General features: G+C 36.3%; 1 protein-coding gene across 2 annotated transcripts in view; it reads right to left on the bottom strand.

Moving 5' to 3' along the window:
- cntn4 (contactin 4) overlaps nt 1-12,172 on the bottom strand; it is a 266,498-nt gene that overhangs the window by 93,312 nt on the left and 161,014 nt on the right. For both annotated transcript variants that reach the window (XM_038289034.1, XM_038289035.1), the window contains exons 6-7: nt 11,324-11,527; nt 4,877-4,979 (exon numbers count right to left, since the gene is read on the bottom strand). In XM_038289034.1, the coding sequence (XP_038144962.1) occupies nt 4,877-4,979; nt 11,324-11,527 (307 nt within the window). The remainder of the gene's footprint in view (nt 1-4,876; nt 4,980-11,323; nt 11,528-12,172) is intronic.

Genomic DNA, 12,172 nt, shown 5'->3' with positions numbered 1-12,172 from the left:
AAAATCTTTGATGAGCAATGTGTACTTTTAAATGATACAACAAAATGTTTACAATAGATATTTTGGGTCTATTGGATTGGTCTAAGGACATCTCTAAAAGAGATTGGACATGCCTAAAAGAGATTGCAATATGCACTTTGGAAAATCTTAAAAATCAGTGGTCTAAATATACAGGTGCTGGTCATAAAATTAGAATATCATGAAAAAGTAGATTGATTTCAGTAATTCCATTTAAAAAGTGAAACTTGTATATTATATTCATACATTACATACAAACTCATATATTTCAGATGTTTATTTTGTTTAATTTTGATGATTACAAATGACAACAAATGAAAATCTCAAATTCATCATATCAGAAAATTAGAATATTGTGAAAAGGTTCAAAATTGATGGCCCCTGGTGCCACACTCTAATCAGCTAATTAACTCAAACCACCTGCAAAAGCCTTTAAATGGTCTTTCAGTCTAGTTCTATAGGCTACACAATCATGGGGAAGACTGCTGACTTGACAGTTGTCCAAAAGACGACCATCGACACCTTGCACAAGGAGGGCAAGACACAAAAGGTCATCGCTAAAGAGGCTGGCTGTTCACAGAGCTCAGTGTCCAAGCACATTAATAGAGAGGCGAAGGGAAGGAAAAGATGTGGTCGAAAAAAGTGTACAAGCAAGAGAGATAACCGCACCCTGGAGAGGATTGTGAAACAAAACCCCTTCAAAAATGTGGGGGAGATTCACAAAGAGTGGACTGCAGCTGGAGTGAGTGCTTCAAGAACCACCACACACAGACGTATGAAAGACATGGGTTTCTGCTGTCGCATTCCTTGTGTCAAGCCACTCTTGAACCACAGACAGCGTCAGAAGCGTCTTGCCTGGGCTAAAGAGAAACAGGACTGGACTGCTGGTGAGTGGTCCAAAGTCATGTTCTCTGATGAAAGTAAATTTTGCATTTCCTTTGGAAATCAAGGTCCCAGAGTCTGGAGGAAAAGAAGAGAGGCACTTCATCCACGTTGCTTGAAGTCCAGTGTAAAGTTTCCACAGTCAGTGATGGTTTGGGGTGCCATGTCATCTGCTGGTGTTGGTCCATTGTGTTTTCTGAGGTCCAGGGTCAACGCAGCCACATACCAGGAAGTTTTAGAGCACTTCATGCTTCCTGCAGCTGACCAACTTTTTGGAGATGCAGATTTCATTTTCCAACAGGACTTGGCACCTGCACACAGTGCCAAAGCTACCAGTACCTGGTTGAAGGACCATGGTATCCCTGTTCTTAATTGGCCAGCAAACTCTCCTGACCTTAACCCCATAGAAAATCTATGGGGTATTGTGAAGAAGAAGATGCAATACACCAGACCCAACAATTCAGAAGAGCTAAAAGCCACTATTAGAGCAACCTGGGCTATCATAACACCTGAGCAGTGCCACAGACTGATCGACTCCATGCCACGCCGCATTGCTGCAGTAATACAGGCCAAAGGAGGCCCAACTAAATACTGAGTGCTGTACATGCTCATACTTTTCATGTTCATACTTTTCAGTTGGCCAACATTTCTATAAATCCTTTGTTTTTATTGGTCTTCAGTAATATTCTAATTTTCTGATATGATGAATTTGAGATTTTCATTTGTTGTCATTTGTAATCATCAAAATTAAACAAAATAAACATCTGAAATATATGAGTTTGTATGTAATGTATGAATATAATATACAAGTTTCACTTTTTAAATGGAATTACTGAAATCAATCTACTTTTTCATGATATTCTAATTTTAATACCAGCACCTGTAGCTTTCTGTGTTAAGGTCTGTAATGCAGATCCAACACTAAAAGTCGATTCAGTGTTCATACAGGCAGCCACTGAAATGGCAGCTTTCCTGGCTATGTTTTTTATTTATACATTTATTGGCCTTAACATCAAACATACAATATAATGCCAGCTAAGGGCCGGATTTATCAAGATCCAATTTTGCGTGCAGTAATTTGCGCTCGCAAACTGGAATTCTGCGCGAGGGGCTGAACCATGGTTTGCGGGTGATTTAACAAGAGTGATTGCGTAACTGGAGGCAGGTGCAAAACTGTTGGAGACGCCCTATTTAAATGATGGTTTTGCGCGTTTTGTGGTTTGCGGCAAAGTAGTTTGTAGTTTTTACAAACTAGTGCATTAAGAAATTTAAATCTTACAGTGACCCCCCCCCCAAAAAAAAAAAACAGAATACAGAAAAAACTTTGGCAACCTTTATTCCCTAAGGTGGTATGTGGCTGAATTTCTACTTCACTGCAGTAAAAAAAAAAAAAAAGAAAAAAAAAGAAAATAGAAAAAAAAAAAAACAGGTGTTTTGTATTGGCCTGTAGAAAAATGCACATACCAAATGGCTCACAAGAACACAAGAAGTGACTGTGGATGAGATTACTGCGCGTACGCATCCCCGCAGCATTGGCACGTTGCTCCACAGGCGCAGGGGGAGAACCCCGACCCCGTTGAACAGCACTTCGGACAGCACTTCTGAAAAACGAGATTGGGAGATCCCAGCTCTCGCTGCAACCGTACGCTGGAATGCCCCAGATGCAAAAAGGTGCAATGTTGCAAGGAGTTTTGTGATATCTGGTATTGCGTGGGTCCTCCTTGTGGCTGGCTCCAAATCCATTCGGAGTTCCCCCAACAGCTCCAAAATGTAAATGCTGGATAAACGATATGTTTTGATGATCGTTTCCTCATTCATTGCAAAAATATTCACACGGAGTGAAAAAATGTGTTCTCTGCGTCTCCTTGCTTCATTTCGATGTCTCCTTCTTGCGACAATAACCGCTGCCATGTGTGCGCAATTACGCATACAGACCATTTGCACCTTCTTTTGAAACGTGTTAAATATAGAGTCAGATACCGTTAGCAAAATTGCTTTCAGGTTTGATAAATCACTTTGCGAGTGCTAAATAAATATATTTACATGTTCTCCTCCCACAAGACGCACTTTTGCGTGTAAACGCCCCATATTGCATATTCATTGCAGAAAAAGTACTAAATGGATAAGAGGCGCTATTTAGCACGTTTTAAAGACCAAATCCTTTTAGCACGCTGTTGATAGATCAGTTTGTACATTTTTTAGCGTGCGCAGTGAAATAGCTCACGTTTTTATACACGCAAACCTTTGATAGATCCGGCCCTAAGTGCCCAGTTAATAAAACGTTCACCCTAATCACTATATAGGGCACTTTATAGTGGCTACGCCATTTTAAATGACTTAAAAATTCCCACAATGCACCTTGAGAAGTAGTGATCATCCATGGTCAATAGACGAGCAGATATATCCTGGAATGCTTTGCAAGGAGAGCTCTCCTTGAAAAGCATCATGGGATTTGTTATGACAGCGACAAATAATAATGGCACAGGTACCGTGCGGGGTGTCTGATGCACGTGACCAACGGAGAGCGAAAAATAGTGATCATCTGTCCGAAATTGTCAGTTAACTGAGTTCACTATAAGGTCAACTATATACTCCTCGCTCTATATAGCGATTGAGGGATTTAGGGGTTAGGGCAGATGTACAGACACATGCCAGGGACTGTTTGGACCAATCAGATTTGTAGCAGTTTCCAATTATCAAGGATTTGTACACTTGGAAAGGGTACCGTGGGGATATTTAAAAACTCAATTAAGAATCATTTAGAAACTTAATTTAAAGAAGAGAGTTTGTTTTTTAAGAAAACTTCTTTTAAGAAGGTATAAGGAAAAAATGTCAAATGCTAGTTTGATATAAATCAAGATTTGCTAGTCCCAGAGGCTGAAACTAACTGTTTGGCAAATTATGAAAGAGAAATTAGCAGCCTTTTATAACCATTATGCAAATCTAAAAAAGATCACAGTACTTTATGTTAAGGCAATTTTAGAACTTTTTAAACTGCTGTAGCTTTTGCACGTAATTTACACCAAAGCTGTTGATTATTTACATGTTAAAATAACAGTGACAGTAGAGGTGCCACCCCCCCAGTGATTTTCACGTGTAGTCACATACTGGGAAAAAAACAAAACGTGTGAGGTGTTTCTGATCTGAAAATTACCCAATAAAGTATTAAGGCATGTTTACATTTTTACTTAAAGTCTTTGCTTGCCGCAGCTACCCAGAACATTTTTCAAAGTTTTATTCTTCCCTTATTTCAAATCTGCAGCTGTAAATACTCCATTTTGTACCCAATTATTAAACTGTGAGATATTGTTTGACTTTTCATTTAAAATGACTTTATGTTATGAGAGTAAATTGTCATTAATGTACTCAAAGCATGATTTAAGTCAATAGATATTTCTATGTTTTTTCCTACCATTTTAAAGGCTTATTTAGTGAAGATGCCTTTTTAAGCAGTTCCTCACCAAGAAAAATTGGTTGAAAAGACATTGAAAAGAAGACATGATTTACAGTCTGTACAAACAATGTCTACATTTGCTTGAGAAGTGAACGGTGAAAAGAGCTAATTTTCATATCGTTGTCCCACTTTATTGGACTAAAGTGGGACAAAATCAGTCCAACCAAACACAGCCCAATTTTCAAAAAGTTTATGGAATATATCAAGACTATGACAGAATGACCAGATTTAGCAGAAGTTAAAGAATATTAGTTAGTTTCTACTGTGTATGGTGATCACATTTTCTCATTTTTCATGTCAATGTGTTTAAATTTACAGAATTTTTTTTTTATTATTATTTTTTCCAAATTTGGAAGTTCAAGCTTCAGAACACTATGGTGTACAAAAAATAAAATAAGCTTGAAAAACACAGGGATCAGTGCAGTTGCAGTACTAAACTTAAGTAGGGAAGAAAGTGTAATCTTTTAAAAAGTTTTACTTATTTATTTATGTTGTGTTGCTCCTTGATACTTGTTGCCTTACTTTCCAAGTGCAAAGCACTCCAGCTTTACAGTGGATCCTTTGGCTACGTGGATAACCTCTGGAAATTGAACTTCAATCTTTGGTTCATATTCACCCATAACACCTGAAAGATAAAAGCAAATAAACTGCAAAGTTAGTGGAAATACGGTCATTCATATTTCCTTGAGTTGAAATACTATAAAAAAGTAAAAAACAAAAAAACAAAGAACAAATTGGTTTTGGTTTCTTTTGGGACAACCAAATTGCTAAAACTTATATATTTTCCTAATTCTTAAGATGAAGTCTTTATCCAAACTTTTGACATCTAGGGATCAGAGCAGCATGAACACTTTCTATTCACAGCACTGTCACAGTACTCTGGAAATAATGAGGGAAACAGGGATGCAAATCACAAAACAAACCCATAAAATTCCTCCCTGAGTCCTACCACACTGTCTTAAACATTTCCTATTTACTGTCATTGAAGCAACTTTGGCAGCTTGTATTATATCTGCTGTGCATACTAAACAACTCCCAATTGACTGGAACAGACTTTTGCTTTAGATTTCTCAAAAAAATGTCTACCTCATACCTGTGCTGTAGTTTTTAATGCTAAGGAAAAATATTTAGTTTTAGGTGTATAACCCTCAAGCATAGCCTTCCAGCAATCTTAACACCAACACATTTCATCACTTCATAGGCCAGGTTGCCACATATCTTTGGGAGATATTTAAAACTCATCAGGATAAGTTTTGTACCAGAATACTCATGAATTGACTCTAACTACAGCCTCCAGCATGCCTTGCAGCTTTTACTTCAGACCACAGGTTACAAAAAGGCATAGAGAGCTCAATATTTCCTCTTTCTGCTGCTTAACATGGCTCCAAAGGGACATCTCTCAGGTGAAGCTCTGCTTGTTTGGAAACCCGCAGTTAAACCAGGGGTGTGCTGCATCCTCACTGGCAAAGCTGCAAGACTGTAACTTCCTCATTTCTTTGAAGAAGAAGCTTGTAGCCACATTAGTGGACAGTCCACAGGCTTCCCAACATTAACCCGATTAAAGTCTCTCCCAACCGAAGTTGATGTCTCCCTGAGCAAAGAAGATTCATGGAGATCTATGGGAACATGCCATTCCTCCTCCTTTCCAGAGTGGATTGGACACAGAAACTTTACTTTGGCCGAGCAATGCGACCGGTAATTACTTCTCTATCCCACTGAACTGAAGCTCCTGCAATTCCACAGATGTGAAAACGAGACCTCAGGGTCCTGTTTCGAAAATAAAATGACCAAAAGTTAAACCTTTCATTTTGCTTTCTCTTTGATACTTTTAAATCGTGCCTGGGTAGGTAGTTAACCTAGAAGTAGAGTCAAATGCTGATGCTTAGACCGGGAGACGTTTTTGCTAGAATTTTCCTGCTGAATGTATATAGTGTTATTTGAACTGGAATGATGAGCATATAATGCTGTTGTTGGACTCTGAATGATGGTTTTATGAACTGAGAACATGCCCCTGGTCAGCTAAGTTGAAGGAATCCTTTTTGCATTATTCTCTTTCTCTTCTCTGCTTTCTGTGACCTCTGCTTCTAGCTTATCACATAGTTAGCATAACTAGTAGCCTCTTGTTTCACTAACATCCTGTATCTGCCATAACCAAGCATTGGTTTATTATTCTTAATCTAAAAAGAGCAGCATCTTTGTGCTAGAAGCTGGTCTCCAGCTACAATCCTTGTTTGTAAATACCAAATAAAGCCAATGCTTTGGTTATTTCATACCTCCTGCTGGTGTAATTGATAATTATTTAGTGCAGAAATTAAGGTAAAGCTTGATGAATTGTTTCTCCGTGAATCACTGCTATCCAGATTCATATTTCTTGCTGGTTCTTTGTAATTTTTTCCTCGTTTGCCAGTATTCATGTCATCTACCTGAGAAGTATTGAAAAGAATAATTGCTTGGAACAGGAAAATTATTGTGTATAATACATTTCAGTTTAGATAAAGTTGATGTGTTTGTGGTTATTATATATATATATATATATATATATATATATATATATATATATATATATATATATATATATATATATATATATATATATATATATATATAAATATATATATATATATGATGGCCATATGTCCTGCTCAACTTCATGACTTTTTCGGTGTCCCCCAGCGCTTAAAATTTGAATGAGAGCGGAAGCCAAAAGTAGTATCTTTGCCAGTTCTAAAGTGTCACATACCAGTTGACAAGTGGTGTATGCCATCTGAGAAGTGGCATATGCCAGTTGAGAAGTGACCTCTTTTCATTTGGCATAACCACTTTTCAATTGTCATATATCACTTTTCAACTAGCATATGCCACTTTTCAATAGGCATATGGCTTATATTGTCTACTGTAACCAAGTGTATCCTGCAAAGTCAAACACTCAATGCAATCAGCTGGGTTTCCTTAGATGGAATAACTTTTAACCAGTCTCACTGTCTGATCTGATTGATCTCTGTACAGTGCCTTGAGAGGATACATGTTGTATCAATTGGCACTTGATAAATATACTGAACAAAATTAAAGTTGGTTTAGTTATAAATTACAATTTTTAACATTTTCAACTGGTTAAAAAGAAACCAGGTACCGGTAAATGTAGTCAGTTTTGGTTAACTGGTAATCTATATCGTTACCTATAATTGTTAAAGGCTGCTAGCCCTTAATTACAAGTATCTGGTATACATTAAATATCTAATTATTGTGACGGAATTTCTATTAGTAATAATATTTAAAAGAAACATTTAAGAAAAGAAATCACAATTCTTAATAAATATTTTTAGCAAAAGGAATAACTGCAAAAAAACAAAAAACTCCGTATCAAGTCACACTTGTTAGGCACTGCTAGAGAATCAATTGAGTTGTGACTATAGCGCTGTAGCAATGATCCACTGAAAATAACTATTTGATATACCACCATGCAAACACTTTGCCTCTGCTAAAGAAGATTCCTTTACTTTGGGATGCAGAGTGCTTGAAAGATTTAGTATGAACTAATTAATGGAAATAGCAATTATCTAACTACACAGAGGAGATTAAATTCCAATATCAGATAATCAGTTGATACCTTACAACCATAAAAAACGCCATTAGACACAATATACAGAAATACTTTTTAAGGTTGCTCTGTTCAGGGGCATTGAGGTGTCGGTCTGAATCTAGTGCATTAAATGCAACGATAAAACATCCCAGCTAAGATCCCACATTGTGGCCCAGCAGTGCGAGTTTTCCCTTTACATAAAGTTAACATACTAAGTCACAATAGTTTTTCCAGTTTCAATCACAAAAAACATTTTACTCCATCATCACTTTACTCCTCTTAGTTCATGTCTATGCTGATATTTTACATGGCTGAATAATTGCTTTCAACTTTACTTCAGACCCCAAAAAGCAATAAAGGCTATATATAGACTTGGAATAAAAAAATATCTGAATTCCTCTCCTTAAATGATGCTAAGCTTAATGATATTTATGAGTTTGTAATTGTGTATCAGGTAATTTGGTAATTTCAACATTGTTCTCATTGCCTGCTGGGTGCAAGAGATTGTATGGCAAAGCATTCCATCCACCAGCCCTACAATAGCTTTTTTCTCCATTGCTATAATTCAGGCCTGTGTTGCACAAATAGCTCCAGAGATGTAGGAAACAGCCCAATTTCATCTTGTGGATTTGGTGAGGCGTGTGCTATCAGGATAGCTCCCTGAGTGACTGTGAAAGCTAATTCAGATCCTTATCACAACTGTCTCACACTGGAATGTAACCACACTCCTATCAGCCATGTTAAAGTAGACAGGTGCAAAGGAACACGTAATTGTCTCATACCATAACCTTTTGTAAGGAACACCTGTTTAATGTGCCAACCCCCTCACCCTCCTATCTAACCCCTGCAGTTCCCATTTCAATGGACGGGGCTGATATCTATCTGCTGACCCATCTGCTGCAGGAAAAAAACAACGAATTAAAGGAAAGGTAGTAGAAAGAAGTGTTGTAGAATAGAAAAATACAGCACCCTCAACACTTTTGATACCCCTGGGAAAGACTAACAGGAAATCCAAGATCATTTCACTTTATTGTTCAGCAATGGGGAAAATCAGTTATAGGACAATAAAGGATATTTCTATCTTATTCTGAGTTAAACAAAATTTAAAGAAAAAGTTATAAAATATTATTTCTAAAAACCCTAAAAGGAGTCCTTTTTTAAAGTGCATTCATTAACCAGATGAAAAAAAAAAAAAATTTATTTCTTCTTATTCCCCAGTGCAGCAATTACTAGTAGACCTACTGGTAATGTAAGATTTCACAAGGTTAGAAGAGAAAGGAAAAAGATGTGTCTGATCATTCTTCTTCTCACAGTCTCTTTAGAACTGCTACCGAAGTGTCAGGACTGGATCATTTTCTATGATCTTACTTTAGATGTTAATAAAATAAGGTTCATGTAGAGTCTGGTCACCCATTTCTGTGTTTATTAATGGAGCAATGAAAAATGTTCAGTTTTCTAATAGAAACCAGCAGATTTCTATGTAGAATATCTTGATGATTTAAGTTTAATATACCATGATCGCTAATACGGCTGTCTAGGTCCAACTGAAACAGGTTAATTTCATCAAAGATATTCTCCCATCCTAATCATTTAGATAAAGGTTATTTTCTAAGTATCAATTCTTTATTTTACACTAAACCGAGCTGAAGAGTGTATTATTGAAAAGTTCCATCTTAGTTCTAGTCATAGTTCAGCACCCTCTTCAAGTGAAGGTTTTTTTGATAGAATGACATCAGGTATCTAAGGCTGGGCGTTATGAAACCAAAATAATATCTTAATGTTTTTATACCTAGTGACAGTGTACAATATTTATTTTGATGCATTTTTCTTTTTAATAGAGTAATTATTGAAAGACATCTCTGAATAAATGTCACATTGATACATTTTTAGCAAACTGTAGATAAACAGGAAACAATGGCTGAAAAATATATAGTAAAATCCCAACAAAAAATAAATATCTTGATACAAAAGATGTAGTTTCATCCTATATGTCTTGTATAAAAATCTCAGTATTTTCAAAACATCGATCTATATCCCAGTCCTAATGGTATCTATCTGAGTTTGGTAAAAAAATTTGTATGAAATGGCTGCTATGGAAACTAAGCATTGCCAAGACGCTTACTTTAATCATTTATTCTCACAAGATTTTTTTTTTTTGGTTCATAAACTGTAATGCTCTCTGTGCATGGCAGCACATGGGTCCTTGTCAGGAATAAGGTCAGGTATATGCTAATATTTCTTTTCTTGTGGCCTTTTATTGCCATTAATAAATGTTCTCTAATCTCATACATTTTGAGTATAACGGAATGTATCATGTTATTAGTCTAGCATCACAGAACGTTTGAATCATGTATATGATCATGTACATATGTATATGTACCATACCAGGCAAGATCCTGGGAGCAGGCTATGAAATGAGGTCCTAGAAACAATAAAGCATTTCACAGCAGGGTGTAAGATACTAGCAGGAGGAATACATGGAATGTCATGACCAAGTGGCTGGTATAGTGTGCAGATGGACCTGCATAAGTTCTATTCTGACATGCATACAGTTTAAAAGCCTGAGTAGACAGGCCCAAATTTTATGGCAAAAAAAGACTGACTATGTTTAACAATTCAAAACCCATGAAGCCGTGAAAACATTAAGTCATTTTTCCATATCTTTTCCATAACCTTTTGCAATAAAACAAAAATCACTGTTATCTCATAATTAAACTATTTTTTTGCTGTTTTCCTCGCTAACGCGTTTCTTTTTTGCCTGTTTCAGTACTCACTCAGGAACTAATATTAGATTTTCCTAAAGAGTTGGCCGCATCATTTTCAAAAGACACTTACTTCCAAAAATTCATAAAAAGATTTTGAAGAATTATTAGACACAGAATCTCGCAACTGAAATATTTTGTTTTGAAAGAATTATTAGAGTCAACAACTATTAGAGTCAAAACATAGCTAACTTCGAACTTTTTGCTTTTGCTATATTAAAAAAAATCTACAAAACACAAAGCCACCATGTATAATGGCTAATCCATCTGGTTTATTTATATCTATGGATCTCCTCCCCTAAAAGCAAGGCTTGTAGTATAGATAAAGTGAACACAGTAGACCTCTGTAATATAGGTACAATGCACTGTTTATGAATAGACAATGACATAACATAATAATAAAATATATTTCAATGTATACAGTTGTATACATTGAAATGTTTTAGGTTTGCAGTGTGTTTTAGGTTTGCAGTGTTTACCTGCAAACCTAAAAGGCTTGGAGTTGATCACAATAGATAAAGCATAAAATCCTATTGGAAACTGTACAATTTGGTCTTTGTTTTTAATCTGTAGGCACATTTCTTTTCATATCAGTCTATGTCAAGTGCTAATAATAAGAGGGTTTACCATCACTGCGAAGCACAAGAGGAGTGGGAGGACCCTGAACACGAGTCTTTGTGACCGTGTTGGTCACCACACAGGTGTAATTTCCAACATCTGAAGGCTCCACTTTGGCAATGTACAGATTCCCTGTTTCCTGGGAGATGAAGCGGCGAGTGTCCTGCTTTACGAAATTTGGGTACTCATTGAAGATCCAAGAAAAGATCAGATCTGTAGGCAGAGAAAAGGGAACATTTGTTTACATCAATAAGAGCGAGCATCCTATTAACAATTAAATCACAAATAATGTAAAAGTTCAAGACATCTAATGGTTGTTAATAAACAAACAAGAAATGAGTTTCACACAAGTGAACATTCAACCCAGGATCTGTAGATGTTTTAAGAAAGTGGTTTTATTTGGACACAGGGCGATTATCTATATTCACTAAAGTTTGTATTATCAGCAAAAAAGATCTGAATTAGAGTTTTACAACCACATAATTTGTGTTTGGCTCTCTGTTTCTTTCTTTGTTTTTCTTCATTTCTTCCCTTCTTTCTTTCCTTCCCTCCTTATTTGCTTCTTCCTTCTTTTTGTATATCCCCTCACCTTTCTCGCACTAAATGAATCTGTTCATAAAACAGTAGGGAACTATGAATTATCTAATGTAGGCAACTTACATTTTAACCTGGAAAGGAGCAAATTAGAAAGTTTATTGACATGGATTAATGTAAATAGTTTTGCTGCTCAGAACCCAGCAGAAGGCATAGAGCTTAGCATTTCTGATGATGATAATAAGTACAGATTTATGAAAATGGAGATTTTGTCCTGGGGCCTTGACACTGGAGATAGACTTAAAGATGAAGGAGAAAGCAACT

Source organism: Cyprinodon tularosa, unplaced genomic scaffold (assembly GCF_016077235.1).
Source record: "Cyprinodon tularosa strain WSP-4 unplaced genomic scaffold, ASM1607723v1 ctg261, whole genome shotgun sequence".
NCBI classification, from domain to species: Eukaryota; Metazoa; Chordata; class Actinopteri; order Cyprinodontiformes; family Cyprinodontidae; genus Cyprinodon; species Cyprinodon tularosa.
This window is presented reverse-complemented; position numbering and strand designations above follow the sequence as displayed.